Here is a 25304-nt window from a genome sequence, read left to right on the forward strand (position 1 = left end):
AATTGTTAAAAATTTACTATAAAAGGCACGAACTTCTTAAGTGATCAACTAACCATTTTGGTCATGTTGACTTGTTTGTAGATCTTACTTTGCTGAACATTATTGCTGTTTATAGTTTATCTCTATCTATAATATATTCAAGATAATAACCAAAAACGGCAAATTTTCCTTAAAATTACCAATTCAGGGACAACAACCTAACAACGGGTTGTCCGATTCATCTGAAAATTTGAGGGCAGATAGATCTTGACCTGATAAACATTTTTACACCCATGTCAGATTTGCTGTAAATGCTTTGGTTTCAAAGATATAATCCAAAATCTACATTTTACTCCTATGTTCTATGTTTAGCCATGGCGGCCATCTGGGTTGGTTGGTCGGGTCACCGGACACAGTTTTTAAACTAGATACTCAAATGATGATTTTGGGTATGTTTGGTTAAATTTGGCCCAATAGTTTCAGAGGAGAAGATTTTTGTAAAAGTTAACGACGATGCCGATGGATGCCAAGTGATGAGAAAATCTCACTTGGCCCTTCGGACCAGGTGAGCTTAAAACGATTTTCTATCTAAAAAGTAAAATAACAATAATACTGAACTCTGAGGAAAATTAAATGAAAGTCCCTAATCACATGGCAAAATCAAATGACAAAACAAATCAAACAAATGGACAACAACTGTCATATTCCTGACTTGGTACAGGCATTTTCAAATATAGAAAATGGTGAACCTGGTTTTATAGAGCTAAACCTCTCACTTTTACGACAGTCTCATCAAAGTATCTCCTTAATATGCAATTCATACATAAAATATTTTCTACTAATAGTTAAATAAATTTGTCCAATTAAAATAGGGAATACTACAGAAATGAATCACTTCAAAATATATATCTATGTATCTATGAGATCAGATTGGCTGAACCATAATTACAAGTGTTTATAAAACAATATGTAAAGCTCTTCCACCTGATCGGCCCTAACCTTTGCAAACATGGTGGAGTGACTTTCAGTCCACATCATATTCATAGTTCTTTAATACCTTATCATTTCTATATCAATCATATAACTTACATGTGGGATAGGCTCAGGCAAGAGGCTTTGTATGGGATTTATAGAAAAGAGAATAATGACCAAATGATAGAATGTAAAGAAGAAAAATGAGCAACAAAATCAAAAAATTGTTGAAAAAAACAAAATAAAAAAATTGTTGAAAAAATAATAGTAAAATCTTTTTCATGAGAATTTTACAGAATAAGTGCTATTTAAAAGATAAAGAACAAGAATGTGTCCATAGTACACGGATGCCCCACTCGCACTATCATTTTATATATCCAGTAGACCGTGAAATTGGGATCAAAACTCTAATTGGCATTTAAATTAGAAAAATCGTAATATTCACAGGGAACATTGGACTTCAACTTCAGCAAAAAACTACCTTTACCAAAACTTTAACCTGAAGCAGGACAGACAGATGGACGAACAGACACACATACTGAAAACATAATGCCCCTAGGTGCAGCATAAAAATGACTTAAATATTTAAAGAATACGGAAATTAATTCATTCATATTATTCAATAATACAATCATATCATCATGACATATGCCCAAAAAAATCTAGCAGTATTCAGATGTTTGATTAATCTTGCTGGTACCTTATAATAATTATATATGATCTTTATTCCAATAAAGGGCATTATTTTTTGGTTTATATGGCGTACAAGTGTTTACATGCAGTTTTTTGAATTCATTTAATGCCTCGTTCACATGGCCATTTAATTCGAACTGAATACGAATCGAATGCGAATCGAATTCGCTAATCGCGTTCACACACTCTTCTTTTTTAATTCGAATTAATTCGAATTAGCCATTACCCAATTCGAATTAGAAATACGTTTTTGTTAATACGAATTAAAAGTTAACGTCGTTTGGACAGTAAAGCGAAATTGACGCGCATTGTAATTCAAATTAGAATTGATGTTAAGACGTAAAACGTTTCGAATGTGAATTAAACTAATTCGAATTAGTTAATGCGAATCAAAGTCGAATTACGTGTGAACTCAGCATAATACATTTGTTATTATTAGCACTTATCAATATTATATTTTTTTGTTGTCTAAGCTAATAGTATTAAAGGCCAAAAAAATCAATTCTGGTAATTTTTTCAATAAAAGACTGACTTGTTTAAAAAAAACTATTGTGTTCCTATACATAAACATGATAAAGGGAGACAACTCCAGAAGTGAACACATTTTGACAAAATGGAAGGATTTGTTTATGACAGACAGTTATTAAAGAACAATACAACTGGACTTATTTTTTCTTCGAAGTTCTTCTTCTCTACGGCAATGGTTAAGTTCTTCCCTTTCTCTTTTGAGTTGTTGGTAATTTTTATATCTGTTTAATTCTTGGACAAATTCAGATTCCTCACCATGAGCCCTGATTGCCACTAGAATGTGTTTATTAGAAATGTCCACATGCTCTTTGAGTAGACACAATGATTCTTTGCTTCCAAGATGACAAGCAGCCCACATGCATTTTTCTTGAGTATTCAACCACCATTCTTTTTCTAATAATGAATCTTTTATAGGTGGATGAATTAATATATGACTTGCCAGTCTTAATTTTGGTTTTTCCTGGTGAAACAAATACCATAAGAATCCATAAAATTGGGATTTTTCATTCTGTAATAATTCTACATAACTGTCAAATTTATTAGTGATGAAATTGTGTTCAATGAAGTCTACAAAGGTATCATCATCTAATGCTTCGTGTGTTGCTACATTGTCAATATTTCCATCTTTTATCTCCTTAATAAATCTTTCTAATAAGATTTGATAATGTTTTGGATAAATACGTAAACATAAATCTCTATTTTGATTGTTAACATGATTCCCACGAACTGTAGCAGTTGCTCTGTTGTGATTTGATTTGCCAACACGTATATATTCTATAAGAAATTTACTACTACATTTACTCAAAGCAAGTGATAAACCTTCAAGTGAGACAGTGTTTAATCCAAGTGTCAAACAGACTGCATCGCCAAAAGCTTTATGTACAAATTCACATGAATTATCTTCTTTGTTGTATTTGAAATAAATACCATTATACCCTTTAATGGTGAAATTTGCTAAATGATTTAAAATTTCAGAACTTCGAGATTCTTTAATTGAACAAATTTTGGCAAGTTCTTTGAATATCAAGTTTTCTTCAACATGTTCAATAAAAATCTTTCCATCCTGACTAAGAATTAACAACAGCAAATAAAAGTGGTACTTTTTTCCTTCTTGGTCTTCCATCTGCTTTTGTAAATATGTCACTTTGTCGATAAAAAGCTCTAGTGGGTGGTGAAAAAAATCAACACCCCTTCTAAAATAATGGTCATTACATACAAATTTGTAACAACACTCAATAAATCCTACAGGTGTATATATGCGTGCAACATGCCTGAGAGTCCTGGCCGATATTCTAGGGTTTTCAGATTCCAGGTCTTCATCCCTATAGTCTAAGCATATCTGTACCTTAGTTAAATCTTCTTTCAATGCATATTTAAAGTACTCATTTATCATAAGATATCGCTCATTTTCATCAAAAGTAAATTCTTCTTCCATATCAAATCTGAATCTTTCAAAGTCTTTAAAAAATGGAAAACCTCTGAGAGAATTTTCATATTCATACCAAATACTGCTTGGCATAGTCGTCACAATTAATATTAAAGGAGAACGTTGTATGAATTCTAACATATTTTTCAAAGGGCATTCCCAGTTTGTTGAAAATGTATGTTTATCAAATGTACCACTGGATCCAAACATACCTTCTAACCAAATGATAGATTTATCGTTTGGATGTATATGTATACATGAATTCCATTGCTCGGGTGATGATATTATAACAGGATTCAAGTGGTTATCTGCTATCTCTTCATGAGTGTAATGGTACAATAATTCCTTAACCATAGATTTTTTTCCACATCCAAAATTTCCAGTAATGACAAGGAATTGTACTCTTTCCAGTTTTCTTATGGCTTCTAGAAAAGCAACTGTTTTATCCATTCTTATACCTGTGTTAATGTGATTCTGTATGACAACCTTTGTTCTTGCTAAAACATAATACATTGTGTATTTGAGGAAAATTAATGTAGGAACGATATGCATTTTATGTGTGAGAGAAAAGAAGGCTGTTTTCTTTGTTAGTTTTTTTTTAAATACATTCAAACCAAAGTATTGCTATTCATTTTATTATGCATACATTGATATAACACCAACTAGAATATAGTGTTTTGTCTATGAGGATGATATACAGTGTATGAAATGATTACTTTTTGCATTCAAATTTAAATACACTTCTATACTTCTATACAATCTACCATTTTCTACATTTGAAAATGCCTGTACCAAGTCAGGAATATGACAGTCGTCCATTCGTTTGATGTGTTTTGTCAATTGTTTTTGCCATGTGATTAAGGACTTTCCGATTGAATATTCCTCGGAGTTCAGTATTTTTGTGATTTTACTTTTTATACACATTTATGTCTTTAAACTTCACTTTGGTTTTCTACCAACCCACTCAATCATGTCAATATTTCACATTAAAAATATATGTAAACCAACAATTAAAACAAGAACGTGTCCACGGTACACGGATGCCCCACTCACACTATCATTTTCTATGTTCAGTTGACCCTGAAATTGGGGTAAAAGCTCTAATTTTGCATTAAAATAAGAAAGTTCATATCATAGGAAACATGTGTACTAAGTGTCAAGTTGATTGAACCTCAACTTCATCCAAAACTACCTTGACCAAAAACGTTAACCTGAAGCGGGACAGACAGACGGACGAACGGGTGCAGACCACAAAATATAATGCCCATCTAGTAGTAGACTACTATCGTAGGTGGGTCATAAAACCCATGGTTGGCCCTTGCAAACATATCCAGGACTAAAATGCAACAAAACTAAACTAGGACCAATATAAATAATAAACTGTTAGATCAATAACAAAAGCTATGTCTTGTATGTGTAACCTTATCACAAAGTTAATCCATTATAGCTAATGTTTAAGATGCACATGTAAGTCTCCCTTCCATGAAGATCGTCATTTTATTTCCAATTATTTTGAAACAAACTGCATGACTTGTATAGTTCGGAGAAAGTATGGCAGAAATTTGTTACAAGCAGACAGACATAAGTTACGTAGTATTTCCCAATCTTTATTTTTCATTTGTCTGTGACTTTGACCAAGGGCAAAAAAATGTATTTACTTCCACAAAAATGTGTAACTTACAATCTAAATTATCCAAAGTCTCACTCGTATGACTGTCTGTTCTTCCTACAGGAGCAGCTGTTCCTATAACAATTACATGAATTAAGAAGGTAAGAATATTTTATTCATCATCAGTATATTTATTATGGACATATATACATGACATACATTGAATTATATAAAAAGAAATAATTAAAAACTGTCCATTCTACTAGTAATCTGATCAATATTATATGAGAGTGGTAATGCCCTTTACCGTCAGGCGTCAAACAGTCATTTTCGGCTACAGTTAGCGTCAAATTGGTTGAAATTTTACCGTGATTCGTCAAAATATCCTTATCGTGATTCGTCACAGGTCTCAAATAATTATCGTTACCGTCATTTTTGAGAAAAAAAAATAATTCAAACGTGATTCACCAAATTCAGAGAGTCGATGTTTTTATCGTCTAAAAGAAAACTGTACATTTTATCGGCAAACTCCAAAAATTACCGTTAACTAAACGTCATTTGGCCAGAATTTTTACCGTTATTCGTCATGAAAGTACCCCCATTACGACCCTCTGATAGACATGATAGATGTATCACAATTATACAATTTATTATAATTGTGTATAATTGTCCTGTAATGTTACAATTGTGCTTATTTCAATGTTAAAGATTACAGAAAATGATTTTATGCTGATATTTAGTATTTTGTTTTAAAAGTTCAGCAAAAGGAATTGAAAAATGTGACTAAAGAGAAACATGGCCAAAGCAGTAGGTCGAGTAAGGCCACCTTTTGGCCCTTAAAATACATGACATATAGCAGTTTTACAAAATTGTTAAAATGTAAACTTTCCGCTATTTATTGGAAAGTAGAATACTTCTGTTACATAAATATGGGCTGTTTTTGACAATACAATGCACATGCAAGTATCAGGTACTAGCATCATTACGTTCATGTTGAATTACTTAAATCTTCACAATTTTAGCATTTGAGACAATTTTTATACGGTTTCTGTCTTAAATGGAATCATCACACACCATATCTTCACAGTTCTAATACTTTATATATAGAGTACCCTTTACTATGTTCCCATTCAAATGCATTGATCGGCCAAAAAATAGGGGGGGTCCAACCCCCGGACCCCCCCCCCCCTGGATCCGCCACTGATTCTATTGTTATAAATTGTTATGGGAGAAGACTATATTGTCATTTTGTTTATTTTCTTTGGTTACATCTTCTGACATAAGACTCGGACTTCTCTTGAACAGAATTTTAATGTGCGTATTGTTATGCATTTATTTTTCTACATTGGCTAGAGGTATAGGGGAGGGTTGAGATCTCATAAACATGTTTAACCCCGCTGCTTTTTTGCGCCTGTCCCAAGTCAGGAGCCTCTGGCCTTTGTTAGTCTTGTATTATTTTTAATTTTTGTTTCTTGTGTACAATTTGGAGATTTATAAGTATGGCGTTCATTATCACTGAACTAGTATATATTTGTTTAGGGACCAGCTGAAGGACGCCTCCGGGTGCGGGAATTTCTCGCTACATTGAAGACCTATTGGTGACCTTCTGCTGTTGTCTTTTCATGGTTGGGTTGTCTCTTTGACACATTCCCTATTTCCATTCTCAATTTTATATAAGTGGCCACATTTGTATTCATTCTTAATAATATTTAAATGTAAGTTGTATTTCAAGTTAGTTGATGGAAATACATAACATATATAATAACATTAACGGTACCAATGTTCCTGCACCAGATGCGCATTTCGACAATACATGTCTCTTCAGTGATGCTCGTGGCCAAAATATTTGAAATCCAAAGCTTATATAAAAGATGAAGAGCTATAATCAAAAAGGTCCAAAAAGTATAGCCAAATCCGTGAAAGGAATCAGAGCTTTGCACGAGGGAGATACATTCCTTAATTTATAATAATTTCTAACATTTTGTAACAGCAAATTTTAATAACACAAAAAATCCGTATTTTCATGCCAGTACCGAAGTACTTGCTACAGGTTGAGGATGAACACAGATGCCACTTTCATTTTTGACAAAAAACATCTGGAAAGTGACCTATTATGGCATATTTGACACGTTTGATAGATTTTTAATATCTAAGCTTGCATTTGAGCGTCTAAATCAGTTCAAATCTTTCTCATAAACTAATTAAATCTACTAAAAGTAGACACTTAAGTGTTTAAAAAGTTTCCAAAAATTTTCATCAAATGGAACTGAAGTTTAAGGATAAAATCGGCCCTTAACCTACTCCTTTGGTTTATTTTAAGGCTTAAATCATTTAATTAGCAAATATATGATACATATAATTTTACACTTCAGTGACTGCATTTTATACACTGGTTTGAACTAGAACTTTACGAGACTAGCCTTGAATTAAACTATCTTCTTATTTTTGTCTCACCTTGATCAAGTCAAAAAGCTCGGCTTATGTATGCTGTTACAGCATCTGCAGCTAAGTAAACAGTGTATAAAGTTGTGATTAGGCCAGTTTAAGAAGAACATCTAGGTCTATGTAGTTGTATTAATTTTTTTAGCAGATTATTCAACCCACTCCTTTAGTCATGGTTTAATGACTTTGAAATTTTATAATACTTTAGATGTTTTATTTTGTGATTAGGTCAGTTAAAGGGGAACCATTAGTGGTAGGTCAATGAAATTTGGTATGTAGAAAGAGGGTGGTAAAGGGGGGTACTGAACACGGAAACACGTGAAATAAAAATCGCAAAAACGTAGCACGAAAAATAAAAATCGAGAAAAACGAAGCACGATAAATGAGATCGTAAATATTAAGGAAACAAGTACCAGAAGTTATATCCACTCGTTCTTGTAGGCAGCCATTAGTAATGAACATGAAGACCTTGCGGTCACCTTTTAGCGTCCGCTACTTGCATCTTACTTGATAAAAAATTGAATTCATAGGCTAGCAATTTGATGGACTTCCGATTAATACCATACATATTGCAAAAGCAAAAGTAGAATGGTAACAATATATACATCAATTTATATAAGTTTACACAAGTTTCAGAAGGTATTATAACACACTGACTTTTTAATCAAATTCGGGACCTGCACGAGAAATTAAGAGCACTGACACGAAACACGGAAAATAAGTAAGGGGAAACACGAAGCACGCAAATCGAGCCAAAGACGAGAAAACGAGAAATAAAACGTTTAAACACGAAAATACGTGAAATAAAAAGGCCGAAAACGTTGCACGAAAATAACCCTTTACCACCCTCTAGAAATATTAGCATTGACACATCTCATTTAAATGTAAATTAATTTCTTTACCCCTCAGCCCTTGACCATTGACTTATGGTTTGCATCCTTTACATGTTAAGTGTGTGATATGATCCGTTTAAGAGAAAACTCTATAAATGTAACAGTTTTCAAGAAATCGACAAAACTTATATTTTATCATATGTTCTGTGTTTTGCCCTGACAGCTACATGTTGGTTGTCAGGCAGGGTCATCTGACAAATATTTTTTATCTAGATAACCAAGTAAGGATTGTGGCCAAGTTTGGTTAAATTTAGGTTTGTAGTTTTAAAGGAAAAGACATTTTTTTTTAAAGTAAATTGACAATGACGACATGCGACAGACACCAAGTGATTGGGAAAGCTCACATTGGCCTTTTAGGTCAGGAAAGCTAAAGATGCATCTGGTCATTTTAATTTTTCAATGCCTGGTTGTTAACTGAAGTGAAGTTAGTAGAGATTGGTCAGGATTTCTAGCTCAAACATTCTATGTTAAATAAGTTAGAACTGTTCATATGCAGAATTCAATGGCATTTTTTCTTTAAGTTCAAAGGGACTCTGATAAATGAAAACTCTTTCATTTCAGTGTGATTTTCGTCACCTTTGAGCCGTAATGTTATGAAAAATTTGCAGGTATTAAATGTTTTTTTTTCAATTTCAGCATGTTCAAAGCAAAACAATACCACTACGATAAGAAATTTGAAATTTTTGGACCATTCAGGCAACATGAGTTCAGTGAACTTTACTTCAGGCAAGAATTTTTTCAAATAGATATAAAAAACATTGTATATATACAATATCATGCATCAAACTAAGATAAAAGGTAATGCCTTAAAACCTGATAAAAAAAACATATTTGCACATTTTTTAAGCCCAAATGGGGACAACCATATTCAATGACAGACTCAGTGTTCTGCCACTAGTTAGACGCTGCAGCCAAAATGTCTGCTGGAATTTGTCCAAAATAGTTAATGCCATTTGTCCATGTACATTTTTGACATTGATATAATCACATATCAATGTCATGAAGAAAAAAAAAACTCTTTTTCTGCTAAACTCATCTTTACCAAAAATGTTAAAGCAACTTCTTCTCTCTTATTACACACGGTACAATTTTTTTTTGGCATGGTACTTATTTTTGTTGATTTCATGACCACTAATTTAGTGCTTAAAGAAATGCAAATAGACTTGAATATATTAAATGTGTTTTCAAAGCCTTACATTTAAGTATGTCTGAAAAAAAATTCTCCAATCCCACTGAAAGGATATATATATATCCATATATCCATAAAACTGCAGAGTATAAATATATAGCACACCATAATGATGATTATACATAAAAGCGGTTATCAATTTTTTTTCATATAATTTAAAATGCCTATCATACATACCTGTAGAAAAGTTGATGTTCTCAGACTGAAATACAGTAACATTGTTTGTAACTGATGTCCCTACAATATAGAATAAACAGGTAATTTATATACCTATAATAAAAAATATATCAGGTAATTGATGTACTCCTACAAAAGAGAAATATCAGGTAGTTGATGTACCTTTGATAGAGAAATATCAGGTAGTTGATGTACCTTTGATAGAGAAATATCAGGTGACTGATGTACCTTTAATAGAGAAATATCGGGTAACTAACGTACCTTTGATAGAGAAATATAAGGTAACTGATGTACCTATAATAGAGATCTATCAGGTAACTGATGTACCTTTGATAGAAAAATAGCAGGTAACTGATGTACCTATAATAGAGAAATAGGAGGTAACTAATGTACCTACAATAGAGAAATATCAGGTAATAAATGTTCCTTTGATAGAAAAATATCGGGTATCTAATGTGCTTTTGATAGAGAAATATAAGATAACTGATATACCTTTGTTGAAGAAATATCAGGTAACTGATGTACCTACAATAGAGAAATATCAGGTAACTGATGTACCTTTGATAGAGAAATATCAGGTAACTGATGTACCCACAATAGAGAAATATCAGGTAATTAGTGTACCTTTGATGGAGAAATATAAGGTTACTGATGTACTTACAATAGAGAAATATGAGGTAACTGATGTACCTTTGACAGAGAAATATCAGGTAATTGATGACGTACCTACAATAGAAGAATATCAGGTAACTGATGTACCTTAAAATGTTAAATAGAGAAATATTAGGTTACTGATCTTCCTACAATAGAGAAATATGAGGTAACTTATGTACCTTTGATAGAGAAATATCAGGTAATTGATGTACCTACAATAGGGGAATATCAGGTAACTGATGTACCTACAATAGAGAAATATCAGGTAATTAGTGTACCTTTGAGCGATAAATATCAGGTTACTGGTGTACCTACAATAGAGAAATATGAGGTTACTGATGTACCTATAATAGAGAAATATGAGGTTACTGGTGTACCTATAATAGAGAAATATGAGGTAACTGAGGTACCTACGATAAAGAAATATCAGGTTACTGATGTACCTTTGATAGAGAAATATCAGGTAACTAATCTACCTATTATAGAGAAATATCGGGTAACTGATGTTCCTTTGATAGAGAAATATCAGGTAACTGATGTACTTTTGATAGAGAAATATCAGGTTACTGATGTACTTTTGATAGAGAAATAACTGATTAACCTACAATAGAGAAATATCAGAAAATTTATGTACCTACAATCAGGAAATATGAGGTAACTGATATATCTACTATAGGGGATTATCAGGTAAGTGATGTACCTACAATAGGGGAATATCAGGTAACTGATGTACCTATGATAGAGAAAAATCAGGTAATTGATGTACCTACGATAGGGAAGTATCAGGTTACTGATGTACACAGCTACTTTTGCATAAGTACTATTTCTGTACTAAAAATCTGTAGCACTGGAAATTTACTTTTAATATTCAGTACTATTTTGTTACTTTAAAATTATTGTAATATTTAGGTACCTGTATTTTACAGTACTTAATTTGTACTTGAAATTTAGGTACTACAGATTTTTGGTTACTACCGTTACATTTTCAGCATTTTTAAAGTTTTTCTATTTTAAATCTCTTAAAATTATGATTTTCAAGCATGGAATATTGTATTATTTCTGTACGAAAATATTTAGTACAAATCAAGTACTGTAAAATACAAATACCTAAATATTACAATAATTTTAAAGTAAAGAAATAGTACTAAATATTAAAAGTAAATTTCCAGTACTACATATTTTTAGTACAGAAATAGTACCTCTGCAAAAGTAGCTGTGTACCTTTGATAGAGAAATATTAGGTAACTAATCTACATATCATAGAGAAATATCAGGTAATTGGTCTACCTAAGTCCTTTGATGGAGAAATATAAGGTTACTGATGTACCTTTGATAGAGAAATATCAGGTAATTGATGTACCTACAATAGAAGAATATCAGGTAACTGATGTACCTTCAAATGTTAAATAGAGAAATATTAGGTTACTGATCTTCCTACAAAAGAGAATATGAGGTAACTTATGTACCTTTGATAGAGAAATATCAGGTAACTGATGTACTTTTGATAGAGACATAACTGATAAACCTACAATAGAGAACTATCAGAAAATTGATGTACCTACAATAGAGAAATATGAGGTAACTGATGTACCTTTGATAGAGAAATATCAGGTAACTGATATATCTACAATAGGGGAATATCAGGTAAGTGATTACCTACAATATGGGAATATCAGGTAACTGATGTATCTATGATAGAGAAAAATCAGGTTATTGATGTACCTACGATAGGGAAATATCAGGTTACTGATGTACCTTTGATAGAGAAATATCAGGTAATTAATCTACCTATCATAGAGAAATATCGGGTACTGGATGTTCCTTTGATAGAGAAATATCAATTACTGATGTACTTTTGATAGAGAAATATCAGGTAACTGATGAACTTTTGATAGAGAAATAACTGATTAACTTAATACAACAGAGAAATATCAGAAAATTGATGTACCTACAATAGGGAAATATCAGATTACTGATGTACCTACAATAGAGAAATATTAGATAATTGATGTATCTGTGATAGGGAAAACTGATGTATCTAAAATTGGGAAATATGAAGTAACTAATGTACCTTTGATCATTGTTGATAGAGAAATATCAGGTAACTGATGTACCTTTGATAGAGAAATATCAGGTAACTGATGTACCTTTGATAGAGAATTATCAGGTTAATGATGTACCTAAAATAGGGGAATATTAGGTAACTGATGTACCTACAATAGAGAAATATTAGGTAACTAATGTACCTTTGATAGAGAAATATCAGGTAACTGATGTACCTTTGATAAAGAAATATCAGGTAACTGATGTACCTACAATATAGAAATATCAGGTAACTGATGTACCTACAATATAGAAATATCAGGTTACTGATGTTCCTACAATAGAGAAATATCAGGTTACTTATAATTATGTACCTAGTTACAATAGAGAAATATCAGGTAACTGATGTACCTAGGCCTACAATAGAGAAATATCAGGTAACTAATGTACCTATAATAGAGAAATATCAACTTACTGATGTACCTTTAATAGAGAAATATCAGGTAACTGATGTACCTATAGTACAATAGAGAAATATCAGGTAACTGATGTACCTACAATAGAGAAATATTAGGTTACTGATGTACCTACAATAGAGAAATATCAGGTTACTGATGTTCCTTTGATAGATAAATATCAGGTCACTGTATAACTTAATGTGTCACAAAACAATAAAGAAATATTGGTGTTTCATTTTGTTTATACTTTTAGTTCTATTTACTTAAGTTTTACTTTATCTTATATACCTGGTTGATCATGCTGTTTTGTACATGAAAAACCAGTGTCTTGCTTACACAGTTTTTGTTTATAATAATATAGCATATTTCATAGTCTATGATGAGTTATTACTATATATTATACCTATGTCATTGTTGTCTTTGTTAGATTAATTTGTATATTTGTTTGATTATTTAAGTCAGCATGATGCGCAGATGTTTTGTGTGTAAATTTACATTGTTTTTACTGCTGGGTCCCAATTATCGTCATATTATCCCAATATGACTGTTTTGGTTACTTACCCAATTCTGTCAATGTTAAGGAACTATGAATATCTGTTAAATAGGTGGGAGGTTTTTTAGCTAGCGATAAAAAAATGATACAACCCACATTTTTTTGGAAAAATGCCTGTTACAAAATCATAACTATGGCAGTTGTTTTTCATCTGTTGATTCATAACATTTGATTTCGGTTGTTTTTATAGGCTTCCTGTTTTTGAATTTTCTTTGGAATTCAGTATTTTTGTTTAACTATTTTAAAGGAAGAGTATGAATGTGCTCCTATAAAGCATCAGGGCTTTCAAATTTAACAAGAAGAATTCCAGGGTTAATGCCTTTATAATAGTAGACTTACCTTCCTGTGACGTGCATGATAATTGTCGATGAACTGTATCTGCAACATACAAGGCACGGTTTAGGCTAACATTTGAATGTGGTAGACATAATTCATCTTCTTTTGAATTTGAAATTGATCTTACATCTTTACCAAGATGTCTTCTTTCAGTTGATTCATTAAAATTTGTAACTTGTTTCTGGTTCACATTTGGAATTTGAATTGGCATAGACGATTCATTTTCAGTTAGAACTTCAGATTTATTCACATTAGATTTTTTGTGAGTGAAAGTATACACATTTCCATAATGTCCACTATCTGTAATTTCTTGCCATGATTCAAGTTCATTTTCAACTAGAACAGAGCATGGATTGTTTTTATTGTCATTTAAAGTTTCACCCTCCTCATTTGCCACAACATTTTGTAATTTAACACTATGTTGATCACAATCTTCTATGCTGCTTTCAACATCACCATGATCAATGTCCGTGTAACATGCTGCTGCCTTGGCCATTTAAGACCTGGAAAATTCCCACATGAAAATAAGCATTGTATATATTAGTGTCTTTCAATAAACATATATTTAGAGCAGTTAGACACATGTTACGGTACCAGTAGTCAGGTGAACTACAAAGTAATCTTTATTTAAATAATATCATACTTACATAATTTGATAATAATGTTTGAATAATCTTCCCTGAATTTTCTCAAAAAAAGTAAATTTTGTTTGCAATCCCACAAAAATTCTCAAGTTTTGAGATGATAAAACATGCCTTTTTCTCATATAAGATCATAATTTTTTATAAGAGTTCAATGTTTCATCTCATTAATTCAACAAAGAAACTGATTGCGCAAAGATCTTAAGTATTTGAACAAGGCCTACAAAAATTGAGCATGCTAGCTGAGTGTTCTGAAGGTAAAGACAAATGAGATGTTCATTGTCCATGAAATTACACTTAAATAATTAGTAAAGAAATTTGCAAAGGAGTCAGACAATTAAAAATTCTATTTGAGCAACGAAGTCCTTAGAGTACAAGAAAAGAAGTCAGATAGCATGACATTTTTACTTGTATAAGTAAAACGATCTGAATGTCTAAGGGGCATAACTAAGCCAAAAAATAATTTACCTATACAAGTACAAAATACACTTGTATCCAACAAATTTACATAAATACAAGAGTTCTTCAAGTAAATAAAAATTACTTGTACAACTAGTCAAGTAGTACCCCTGACTGACCTGTCTGATTATCAATTATCGAAATTATCTGATTAAAATAAAGTATGAATATATATTGCAAACAAATATACATAATTGATTGGTTTATGGTTGCTTAACATTCAATTGGGAAAGACTACCGGTATATATATAAGGAATAGTATTGGTACTTTAAGGGCATACGATACAGCTTTGATCCCATAATGAAATTTTGTTGAAAATTTGCATTTAGCTAAAGGCTATTTTTTACCTGATTAATTAAATATGTTATGAAAATATACCATCATGTGCTACTTTTTGAGTACATTGAGGTTCCGATTTCAAATATTTCCTCAAAGTACAGTTTTGTGGACGTATTTTTCCTTTTCGACAGAAATACATAACTTTTTTGTTTTCAAAGATAAACACAAGCTGTTTTTTGTTAAATTATTTGTAATTTATGTTTTATATAAATATTGTATAAATTTGTACATTTTATTTTTACAAATAACTCAAAAATTTATCAAATGTTCATGAATGTAGAAAAAAAACGTAATTTTTTGCTGTATTCTAATCAAATTAAAAAAAATTACATTATTTAGGTTTTCATGAAATTTGGTACATATAATCTTCTAATGTAATCAAACCAAATGTCATTTTAAAAAAGGTCCATGAACTCGTTTTCAAGTTAAATCGGTTTGAATGATAAAATCAGTCGAAAACTGCATCTTTTCCCCAGTAGTCACAGTTTGACGTCGCGAAAATAACAATTTACTATAGCAACAGGATTAACTCCCCTGTAACTGTATTGTATGCCCTTAAGAGCAAAAGGCAATACTTGTATTTTTAAAAATCATTAAATGGTATGGTTCCTAACTATTTACAAGAAAATTTTCATTTTACTGATAATCAAAATTATAACTTACGTTCAGCTGATGAAAAACTATTCAAACTTCCAAAACCAAAAACAAATTTTTTAAAGAAAACATTTACATATTCAGGTTCTCAAATATGGAACAGTTTACCAAATGAAATAAAAATGAGTAATACACTTGTATCTTTTAAAACAAAATGTTACACATTTTTCATCAATTGTGCAAATTAATATGCTTTTTCATTATTATTTAAATACAATTGTATATTGTGTATAATATAACTTTATAATACTCTATGTACTTATAAATATGTTATTATTATTTTGAGGACTCTCAGGAAGATTAGTTTAAACTAATGGGATCATCCTCTTGAAATAAAGATTATTTATTTATTTATTTTATTTTTATAAGAGCCCCTATATACAATTCAGTAACACATGAATTTAGAAAATCTTTTAATAGTACTTTCTGAATGGTGTATCTCATATTTGTTTTTTTCAATTATAATTAACACCCCTATTAACTGACATGGTGTGCAAATATCTACTACAGATCAAATGAACTAAAGGGCACTGTAATAGCCTTCAATAATAAAGAAACAACATAATGTATAGTTAGCTATAAATGACCTGGCATGGCTAATAGTCCAACAGTTCATATAGCAGAAAATTATATAATTATAGCAAAAAACTTCGTCACAGTTTTTTTTGTTAGTATCATACATGTCATATAACAATGTACATGATGTATATGGAAAGATTTTACAATTTGTTAATATATAACATGTATAATTCAGAAATGTTACTATTTATAAACTTTGGGGTAATTATAGTATTACCCTTCACTTCAAATTATAATTATTCTCTTGAATTTTGATCAAGATTATGGATGGGGGTTTAACCTTCAGTTAAATTTAAAAAAAAATAAAAGTTCAGCATTAGCCCGACGTCTAGGAATCTTACAGTATTGTAACACACTTGATGCAGCTGTTGAATCTATATTTATGATCATTTATGGGGTGCAATGCTTAATGTGTGTTGCAAATAGACATAAAGAATACAAAAACAAAAATACAGAAAGAAAATAAATTTTTGGTTGTGTTTTTTTGTAAGATGAAGTTGCTAAATCTGTTTCTACAGACTGAAACTAAACACTTAGCAGTGCATGTGTATACAAACCGGGATGAAGGTCTATTTTCATTTATTTTAAGTATACTAACACAACAGAAAGGCATTAATTTCTGATTATTGTTTTGTGGTTTACCAGTACCGGTAGGTACAATGATTTGACAAAGAATTATGTTTTAACAGACCCTGTGGATCACAGATTTATAGTTTTTATTTCTACAGAAATTTCTATGGAAATAAAATGTCAGTGTTTATATCAACCATCCTTAGCATATCATGCTTAATATATTATATAATAACTCTAACTGCTAATCCACCTATGAATGGGGTCACCTATTACTATAAATTAATAAAAGAAAATATCCATAACATATTGTATTGGCATATATACTTTCATGACTTTGTTGGTAAAATGTATCGTTTCAAGGTATTGATTATGCTGTCACATAAAAAAGCTTATATTTAACTTGGTAAAACTGCAGCATTACAACATAAAGATTATAGTGAAAAAATAGATTCTAAATTGCTTAATATGGAGGATGATGGGATCGAGCTCAAGTGGCGCTCAATGAAAACCAATCTCATCTTTAGGGAGCTACCATTTGATTTTTTAGGGGGGGGGGCTAGAATGAAATTTGAAAAAAATAGGCAGGACAGGAGTTTTGAGTAAAAAAAAAAGGCAGGATGAGACACTTTGCAAAAAAAAAAGGCAGGATGACAATTTAGGTAAAAAAAGTCAGGATAAACCGGTCTCACTTAATATGGAGGATGATGGGATCGAGCTCAAGTGGGCTCAATGAAAACCAATCTCATCTTTAGGGAGCTACCATTTGATTTTTAGGGGGGGGGGGCTAGGATGAAATTTGAAAAAAATAGGCAGGACAGGAATTTTGAGTAAAAAAAAAGGCAGGATGAGACAATTGCATAAAAAAAAAGTCAGGATGACAATTTAGGTAAAAAAAAGTCAGGATAAACTAATAAAAAAAAGGCAGGACCGAATAGAGTGAAAAATAAAAAGGCAGGACAGAGATTACAACTAAAAAAAATGCAGGACAAAATTTTTCATCCTAGCCCCCCCATAAAAATCAAATGGTAGCTCCCTTACTGGCATCCAATTTCACACAGAAGAAAACACTGAGGATACACTTAATTCTATTATCAAACAAAAGTTGAACAAATGACAAAAGAGTCTTACTTTGTTGTTATTGTTAACTTTTCTGTTATACGATTGTTGTTATAACTCTAAGCTAATTATATTTAACATTGTATATATAATTATAAATGACTTCGCTTGAAATCATATTAAGTTCTTTCCGATCTCAAAAACTTAAAAAAAAAATCAATATTCAATATCAAAGAAAGCTATTTGAAAGATAAGGGCCATGGTAAAAAAAACTTTGAGTGTCTATTAAACCAGGAAATATTATAAAATAAAAATAAAAATAGTGTACAAAAGCAGAGACATATATAGTGGTGTTAAAACTTGAAACTTTTTATCACAGTGTAAAGGGTGTCTTCCTCCTATTCCCACTTGTTAAAAATACTATTCCTTCTATTCCCACTTGCAAATAACAATAGATGTTTTGATAAATAATTTGTTTTTATAACAATCAGGGTTAATTAGAATTTCACCTAAAATTTACCTGTACTTTTTTTTTAAAGCATAACATATTTGGTACACTGTTTAGGTATAATACCTTGTTTATTTGTAATATGTTTCTTTTTTCATCAAATAAATACTTAAAAATAGAGAAAAATTATGATAAATAGATTGGAGTCAGATTTATTTTAAAATTTTTGAATTTGTAACTTTAAAAAATTGTCTGCTTTACTAATAAATCATGATATAAATAATATTATAACCAAGTATAATCTTATATATACATGTATATATCTTTATTCTCACAAACCAAATAACAGAAAGGTATAGAGATAATTTTACATATTTCAATACAATTACATAAATATATAATGTACGAAAGTAGATAGAGGCATTCACAATTGTTTACCCAGAAAAGTTCAATTTGTTATTGATCTCCTTTATTAGTTTACAAAGTTCCTTCAGTTCTGTACATTTTGGGGAATTTATTAAGTCATAAAACTTCTATGTGTTTGTTCTATTTCTATTGTAAAATGCAAAACATTGTTTTCTACAATTATCGAAAGCTGAACAATTAAAAATGTAATGGTATTCAACACCAATGACATCTGAATATTAACACAATACACATTTTCGGTTTTCTCTTTCTATGTTTTGCCATCTTCCAGTTTCTATTGGAGATTTCATGTTCAAAGTTCCAAATTTAAGAAATAAGGATATCTGCCATTCATCCAAAATAAATATTTCTCAAACTCCAAAGTAACTTTAAATTAACGATAATTTAATGCTTTTGGTGATTCCTGTTGGCTTAAGATGTGGAATAAAAGTATACCTTAAAACATAATTACTTGGACCAATAATCAAAGATATAAAATAATGGGTGAAAACTGTTAACTTTACTTCATTATTTATTTTGTTTAAAAAAAAACAGAATTCATACAGATGCAAAAATAACTTATTACCTGTTCTAATAAAAAAAAAACACTGGTCAATTAACAGTTGATTAAAACATGTTTGTACAGTATAATCCTTTGTTTGCACAAGTTTTCCTTCTATTCCCACATTAAATTTTACCTTTTCTTTCCAGATTTATAAAAAGTGGGAATAGAGGGAATGAACCGTGTAAAGTAGCCCAACATATCTTGTCAAGTTGTTCATATATGCACCACGAAGCCATTTAATTAAATACCAAGCCACTTTGACATTTTGTTTTCACAATAATTATTCAATCTTGGCGGAATTGATGATTCTTAAAGTTTTTCTTAGGGAAATATTACAAAATTAACATAGCATGCATGGACAGGACCTTAAATACTTTTAAAGGACATGTACTTTTGCATATTTTTTTTTTTAACAAATGCGTCCTTGTTAAAAGGATGGAGAAAAAAATAACGTTTTCGCCTAAATTACCTTTCAATTGTTTTCCATGTTGTCTTGATGTGTGTCCACGGAACCCAGAGATAGATTTCAGAATCTTGTCACAGTCAAGACATTTGTAACCATCAGTAGCAGTAACATCTGCACTTAAACTCTTGTCAATTTCCTTGACATTTTTTTTTTTTGGGGGGGGGGGGGTGCACACCTGTCGCTAGAACAAAGTCGTCGTCACTATCTACAATTGGGTCAGTGTCTGTGTATTCCCCGAACAATATATCTAAATCTAAATTGTCGTCCCACGATAAAAAATCTGTCTTGGACATCGTGAATATCACAACAGCCACCAAGCATCAATTTTAATATAGATATAAATATTGAGATGAAAGTTAATTTAATATAAAATTTTATAATTTTTTTTAATTTTTTTTTTCTCGACATTACACAGTTATTTCCTGCAAAGATAATAATTTCCCACATACTCCTAATCATGGGACCCCCTAATTAACAGACCGATTGATGCTACATGTAAACAGCGTCATTATTATTCACCTGCGAATTTGTTTACAATACAAGATTTTAATTCTGAAAGTCTTTGTCCTGGTCCTTAATACAAAGAAAAACAACAAGGTGTTCCGAGTGATTATTATCGATTGTCTAGACTACCGCTAATCTCGTTATCATATGATTAGAGGATGCTGGGTACGAGTTTACACGCGTGAAGTCAGCAAGATTTACTAGTCGCTAATCTCTTTAGTATACACAAGTACACACCCGTGATATCGCGGGTCCGTGACTGAATTAGGGAGCTACCATTTGATTTTTATGGGGGGGGGGGGGGGGGGGGGCTAGAAGGAAAAACTTTGTCCTGCATTTTTTTTTAGTTGTAATCTCTGTCCTGCCTTTTTATTTTTCACTCTATTCGGTCCTGCCTTTTTTTTTTAGTTTATCCTGACTTTTTTTTACCTAAATTGTCATCCTGACTTTTTTTTTTTGCAATTGTCTCATCCTGCCTTTTTTTTTACTCAAAATTCCTGTCCTGCCTATTTTTTTCAAATTTCATCCTAGCCCCCCCCCCCTAAAAATCAAATGGTAGCTCCCTTAAAGTATATAACTATGCCTAAGTCTTATTTTAGTAATTGGTATTGTTATCTGATAAAGTCATGTCGATTATAAGATACACAGTTTTCTCTACTTTCAAATCTTTCTGTTTGAACCCGTCGACCTGGAACTTATCAATTATTGGAAATATTAATTATTTGGAAAACAAAAGGTCCAGGCTATCCAGGAATGGGGTATTTTTTAATCAACAGCATTGTCCTATATTAGTTATCTTAGAAAGTCTTTCTGATTGCTGAATAAAGCTACAACAGGGAAAAATTTGACAATGATTGAATTTAGTAGTGTCAGCCCTTTGATTATGACTCGTGTATATAGCAAAATCCTAAATACACCGTTTGGTGGTGCGCCTGTCAAATGCGGAACGTAAAGATAATTAGGTTATAGCTAACAGGTGAATATACTATTGGTATCGGTATCGGATTAGACCCGGAACTTGTTAATTATTGGCAATATTAATTATGTGGAAAACAAAAGGGTCTGGAGTGGTGTAATTTTTAATCTACACCATTGTCCTATATAAGTTATATATAGAGTTGAATTCTTTGATTTGTCGTTTTTACCCGATGACGGCTGACAAATTGGACCTCGTAATTTTAGTATTATAGATGTCTCTGACAAAAGTGAGCAAAAACAAATAATAATGTAAAAGGAACCGTTGTGAGGTGAATATAAAATAATATTTATATCAAAAGATTAACAAATATTTCTTACTTTGTGTCAACTTGATTTACTATAATCGACTCAAGTCACTCTATAGACTAAATCAAATGAATATTCTACTTTCGTTTTAAAAAAAAGATATGACTTAGAACCAAAATTCATCATAAATACATCTACAAAAAAGTACCTAAATAAACCAAGGATTTGTATAGCAAATCCTTGAATAAATTGAGAGAAATTAACTGACGAAAACACTAAACCTTGAATCTGTGATGTGTGACTGTCAAGGTGAATTGAACGCAGAACTCTTCAAAAGCAATACAAGAAGACACTAAAGAAAATCTAAACACAATTATATTGCTATTATAATTATCCGGCAATTAGTCTACAATGTAACACTAATATTTTTGTTATTGTTACATTTTCATGTTACAGTAGCCAGTGCCATTATATTAACCAATTGCAAGTCTCTGCAGTCGCTTTTTTTTGTTTGGTTGGCTTGCTACATGTGGATATAATATTAATTCTATAGTGTAACGTGTCTGGGGTCCGTACCCGAGTTGATTCTCGAGATCTGAGACTTGTATATTTTCTTATTGTTTATAATTTCTCTCTTACTCTCTCTCTGCTCATTAAAGCTCCTCCAGCTCAATGATTATTCAGCCTTACTGGCTTACTGACTCTATAGGTCAATTAAATAGCAAGATCTACTTGCTCACTAGCTCTGTAGCTCTTAGCTCAACAGACTCACTAGCGCTGTAGCTCCACTGGCTCACAAATTGTCGCTCTTTCCGCTTTATCTTTATCAACGAAGCTCTCTAAGCTCTCTAGCTCTTCTGTTTCTCTCGATACAGCTCACTTATAGCTTAAGGTAATACTTCTGCTAAGTTTCAGTTATTGGAAAGACTAGAGCAGTGAATCCAATGTTTGGAACTATAAGCAAGTATTTATCTTATCACTTATACTTGTGATCTGATCGTAATACCGACCCCGACTGACTGCTGACGGCTGTTTATATACCCCTGGATGATTGGAATATACCGCTTTTGGACAATACCATTATCCTATATTGCCTAGTAACGAGGGTGTATCAACCCTGGATGAGTCGACCTTTATTGGACTGTGCCATATTGAGCATATCATAGTAACAAGGGATGTAAAGTAATGAAACGATAATATCTTATCTCAATGAAGATATTACGGTACCCGATGACCATAAAAATACCATTTATATTGTTATTACATCTCACGCTGAGGATTCTTCATACAAGTTAACTCATTTGCCAGTTTATAAAATAGTCAGAGATATGCATAACTACTTGAATTGGAAAGTAGAATATAGTCCGAAATAATCAAATGATTAACCTCACTGTAACTTTAATAAAATGTAACTTATTAATACGATGAAGTTTAAGGTAAGTATTAAGACAAATAAAGAAATTGTAACTGTACCTTTTAATTCCAATGTTTTGATGTTTAGGGTTCAAATAGGAAAGGGGACAGTAACTACTGACTTCGCCCTTTTTAATGCATAGTCGTCCCATAGCCTTTCGTCACATTACCCACGCCTCCGAGAAATGCGTCCTCGCATTTTGTTGTCAGTCGAAAAGAATTTTCTTTGTAAAGACAGAATCATTCCTTTAACAGGGATTACCTTCTGAACTCTTAGAAATACATTTTCCAACCTTAACAAATTTGCGACACATTCATTTCCCGACAAAGGGATAATGATCAAATGATGATACAAGGATCCAATAATTTTAACTGCCACAGGAAATACTGATATAACAAAATAACCGGTATGAAATAATTTTGCCTATGTAGCGGCTCACAAGAAGCCTACTCTTATCGAACACGATGCCAAAAGACACTGCTGCTACAAAGGGATCTTTAAGGTGCACAAGGTGTGACATTCAATGTACACCAGCCTTGGAGTTAACGTCCCCAATCCGACCGGACACATACATATTTATAAAATAAAATTAATACATGTTTTGATATATTTATTCATTTTCCAAAAGTACTTTATCCGTTAAGCATGCCTTGCTTCAATAAAGTGTTAATCACTACTGTATTGGTCGCTCAATTAAAGGACCTGTTCAACGACCTCAATTATTTCAACATTTCTTCCGTTTTCCTCATATGTTGTTTTGGTGGTAACTGTTCTTCTAACAGTTGTTGAAGCAGATGCCTGCGTTCCAATCTCGACTCCTTTACCGCTATTAACAACTTTTGTAGGGGCTCTTGGTATCACATGTCTTAAATCCTTCGGACTCAATTTATTTGCTTCTGTAGATGAAAGACCATGAAAAGGTCTCTTCTTTGTTGCCATTATGATGGGTTTTGTCGGCTTTCTTATTATTCTACCAACTTCTACATCCTTCCTAACTATAAGAGAAGATTTAACTTCCTTATTGTTTTCCTGTACAGCTGCATTGTCAGCCTGTTTCATCCCTTCTATTAACTGACCTACGTTATCTTCCTTAACTTTCTTAGTTGCTTCAGTTATAGGATCAATCTTATTGGTCTGATCTTCATTGTTATTTTCATCTGAATTGGTTTCTTCTCCTGTACTAATTGGACCAATTATCTGTCCCGGATCTTTCCTGAGGCATTCATCTGTATCTGATGACAAGTCTATGTCAGGTACTATGTCTGCACCTTTTGGTTCATCTTTGACATGCACTTTCTTATGTCTTTTAACATTACTTTTTCTGTTGCTTATATATGAACAACCCCCTTCTGTGCACGTATAACGTTTATTAGTGACCTTCATGTCACACTCTACTAAGTGCTCCTTTAAGTTATCTGTATCAAGTGTTTTGTAAGGACACTTTTGATGTTGATTCCTATGTGTAGTCTTTATTTTTGGCATAACTCTGAAACAACCGAATATTCCCTCATATTTCAATATAACCTGAGTACCATCAATTTCAAAACTATTCTTCTCAAGATCAATCTTGCCTTTGGTTGACTTCATAAAATCAAGTCGAAGGATACCATCAATTGTGATGTGAGCCACAATGGCCTCAACAACCACAGATTTCCCGTGTTGGAAAACCACATGAAAACTACCTTTACCTACAATCTTAAGTTGATCACCACTGGCAGTGAAGACTTGTTGATTTGAACTCATCAAATCTGGTTGTCTTGCCCTAGGTATTCTATTATATGTTTTCTCAGAAATAATAGTTACCGTGGCTCCTGTATCTACCATCAAACTAGCTGATAATCCATATAGGTCAGTGTCAACATACATGCCAGCTGCATGAGCTGCTGTCGAGACACCTATGTTACCATGCAAGCCGTTTTTCTGGTTCTGTGAACTTTTTAGCATGCGTGTTGTACCTCTACCTCTACTGTCATTGAAAGAATTGTAATTACTTTGTCCATTGTAATAATTATCTCTATTCCCAT

The 25304-nt window shown here is 31.8% G+C and overlaps 1 protein-coding gene across 2 annotated transcripts; it reads right to left on the reverse strand.

Moving 5' to 3' along the window:
- Positions 1-1481: 1481 nt before the first annotated feature.
- LOC143085606 (uncharacterized) lies at positions 1482-23460 on the reverse strand. Of its 2 annotated transcripts, none has more exons than XM_076262066.1 (5): positions 23340-23460; positions 13956-14455; positions 9909-9968; positions 5280-5342; positions 1482-4095 (listed from the first exon to the last, which is right to left on the reverse strand). In XM_076262066.1, exons 2-5 carry the CDS (start codon positions 14446-14448, stop codon positions 2288-2290), a joined length of 2424 nt encoding a protein of 807 aa, XP_076118181.1. In that variant the 5' UTR covers positions 14449-14455; positions 23340-23460; the 3' UTR covers positions 1482-2287. The 2 variants fall into 2 exon arrangements, with proteins under 2 accessions (XP_076118181.1, XP_076118180.1); XM_076262065.1 differs by lacking the exon at positions 23340-23460 and adding an exon at positions 21939-22007.
- Positions 23461-25304: the final 1844 nt, after the last annotated feature.

The sequence above is a fragment of the Mytilus galloprovincialis genome, chromosome 8, assembly GCF_965363235.1.
Source record: "Mytilus galloprovincialis chromosome 8, xbMytGall1.hap1.1, whole genome shotgun sequence".
In the NCBI taxonomy this organism is placed as follows: Eukaryota; Metazoa; Mollusca; class Bivalvia; order Mytilida; family Mytilidae; genus Mytilus; species Mytilus galloprovincialis.

Excerpts from the sequence above, each read along its gene's own strand:
- LOC143085606 (XM_076262066.1), bottom strand. The coding sequence starts at position 14,448 with ATGGCCAAGGCAGCAGCATGTTACACGGACATTGATCATGGTGATGTT. Across the intron at positions 9,969-13,955 it reads ATCATGCACGTCACAGGAAG|GGACATCAGTTACAAACAAT; the intron begins GTAAGTCTACTA and ends TCTATATTGTAG. Across the intron at positions 5,343-9,908 it reads GAACATCAACTTTTCTACAG|GAACAGCTGCTCCTGTAGGA; the intron begins GTATGTATGATA and ends TAATTGTTATAG.